The sequence below is a fragment of the Ursus maritimus genome, assembly GCF_017311325.1.
Source record: "Ursus maritimus isolate PB19 chromosome Y unlocalized genomic scaffold, ASM1731132v1 scaffold_Y15, whole genome shotgun sequence".
Classification (NCBI taxonomy): domain Eukaryota; kingdom Metazoa; phylum Chordata; class Mammalia; order Carnivora; family Ursidae; genus Ursus; species Ursus maritimus.
The window spans coordinates 1,769-3,990 of NW_024423330.1; the positions used below are offsets into that span (position 1 = coordinate 1,769).

Here is a 2,222-nt window from a genome sequence, read left to right on the forward strand (position 1 = left end):
ACATGTGGAACAAATGGTATTTTCATGTAATTCTGGAAAGAATATGAATTCATTTAAAACTATGGAAAACTGGAATTTTCTTAAAAAGTTAAACATACATGTAATCCACGTCCCAGCAACTCTACTTCTAGGTATTTACTGAACAGATATCGTAACTTTAGTCCAAAATAGACAGCTTACATATATGCACAGCAACTCTCCTTAAACTGCCAAAACCCAGAAATAACTCAAATGTCCATCTTTATGATAAGTGATAAAGAAACTAGTATATTCATACAGTTGAACAGTAATTAGCAAGAAAAAATAAATCCTGATTCATCATATAGCAATAAAGATTCTCAAAACGTATTCTCAAAAATATTACATTAATTGGAGAATATAACCACAGAATAGTACATGGTCTCATTTCTTTCACATGAACTCACAATAAGCAAAACTAATCTCTGGTGATAGAAATTTAAAAAGGGATTAACTATTGTGGGCTAAGCATAAGAGAACTCTTTGGGTGCAATGAAATATACTATGTCTTGACTGGAATGTTGGTTAGGTAGGTGTACACATTAGTAAAAAATAGTTGAACTGAATCTGTATAGTTTTCTCTCTACATAATTTTACCTTAATAAAAAACATCTGTAAAAAACAATAGCCNCACCTAGTTCTATATATGAAAAGTAGTTCTAATTATAGTAATTGGTACATGATAAAATATGGTAAACATATAAACCCACTTTATGCCAACAGGAAGCTCCTTGTTTTGAGGTTATGCTTTGACACAATAATGTAACCGTGGGAAAAAAGGGTCAGGGAATATAGGTTCTCTCTGTCACGTTTCCAATTTCCTATATGTCTAAATATATCAGAATTAAAAAGAAAGAAATATAGAGAATTGTTTAAAAATGTAAAAAGAAAGATTACACGTGCAAAAATTTATAAGTTTAGCTACGTAACAATTACATTAAAAAAGTAGTTAGGTATACGTTAAGGATTTGTTGAAAAATCTCTAGCATCTTGAAAAACCATTTAAGATTGCCAAACTAATGCAGAAAGGGTAGTAAAAACAAACAAAAATATGCCATGCAGTCAAAACTGTTAGCATTCTAAAAAATTATAAGTTCATGTCCTAATAACCTAAACTTTCACTGGGTACCCATATATATCACTTGATGGATGTCAATGTTCTCTTATGAGGAATCAAATAATGCAACATTCCTAAAATAGGAGACTATCAAACGTGTCAAAAAGAAATAACTAAGAATGTCTTTGTTCTTCTCCTAAGAAATAGAAACAAGAATGTTGAAAACGAAAGTCAAGAAAAAGAAACTACCAAATGTAACAATTTCATTGTTTACATGTAATTCTTTAGAGAATCTGCACATACACAATACACCTTCAGTATCAGCCTTTCAATCTCTTATTATATAGTATATTCTTTAAAGTTATTTAAAAAATTAATTATTACACATTATGACTCTCTTACCTAGAAAACAGTTCAATGTTTCTTATACATCAAAAAAAAATTCATAAGCATCAAGCTTTGCTTAAATCACTGTTTAATATCTCTATCACATATTTCAATAAACACAAGACAAAAAAGCATGTTTACCACAAAAATGATCACCTGACTAGTTTGAAGTTCCCTTTGGTCCCTGGAATATCTGTAGGAAACTCATCAGGTGTACTACTTCCGCAGGATCTATAGCATTCTGGTCGAGAACAACTCGCATCATCAAGTTTATAAATCTGAAAGTTTCAAAGAAAAGATCGAAATTGCCATCTGCATATTTGACATTTAATGTAAAATAGCTTCTACTTGCATAACATCTTATGTACCTTGGCATTAGCATATCCAAGCTTAATTGTAATATTTCTTTCTAATTCATTTTTGAATCTGACAGAGTGAACTCCAGAAATAGCTTTTACAACTGTAGATTTTCCATGAGCAACATGACCAATTGTACCTACAAAAAACAAAAAAATTATGCATCCAATTACACCAAATATTTTAGTGTAGTTAGAGAAACAAAATGCATAACTCCTTGTAAATATGCCAATCTATAAGCAATAATGAATTTTTTCCTTCCACATACTGTTTCTACCTAAAACCTTCCTGAAACTAGACCAAAGAGATTATGCTAAGCGAAATAAATCAAGCAGAGAAAAACAATTATATGGTTTCACTTATTTGTGGACCATAAGAAATAGCAGGCAGATTGGTAGGGAAA

General features: G+C 30.5%; 1 protein-coding gene across 1 annotated transcript in view; it reads right to left on the reverse strand.

Annotated features, from left to right (window-relative positions):
- Window positions 1-1,466: 1,466 nt before the first annotated feature.
- The window catches only part of LOC103656278 (eukaryotic translation initiation factor 2 subunit 3, X-linked-like), a 2,967-nt gene continuing 2,211 nt past the window's right edge, over window positions 1,467-2,222 (reverse strand). The window contains exons 3-4 of the mRNA XM_008683639.2: window positions 1,831-1,958; window positions 1,467-1,740 (exon numbers count right to left, since the gene is read on the reverse strand). Coding sequence (XP_008681861.1) covers window positions 1,615-1,740; window positions 1,831-1,958 — 254 coding nt within the window. The 3' untranslated portion in view covers window positions 1,467-1,614. The remainder of the gene's footprint in view (window positions 1,741-1,830; window positions 1,959-2,222) is intronic.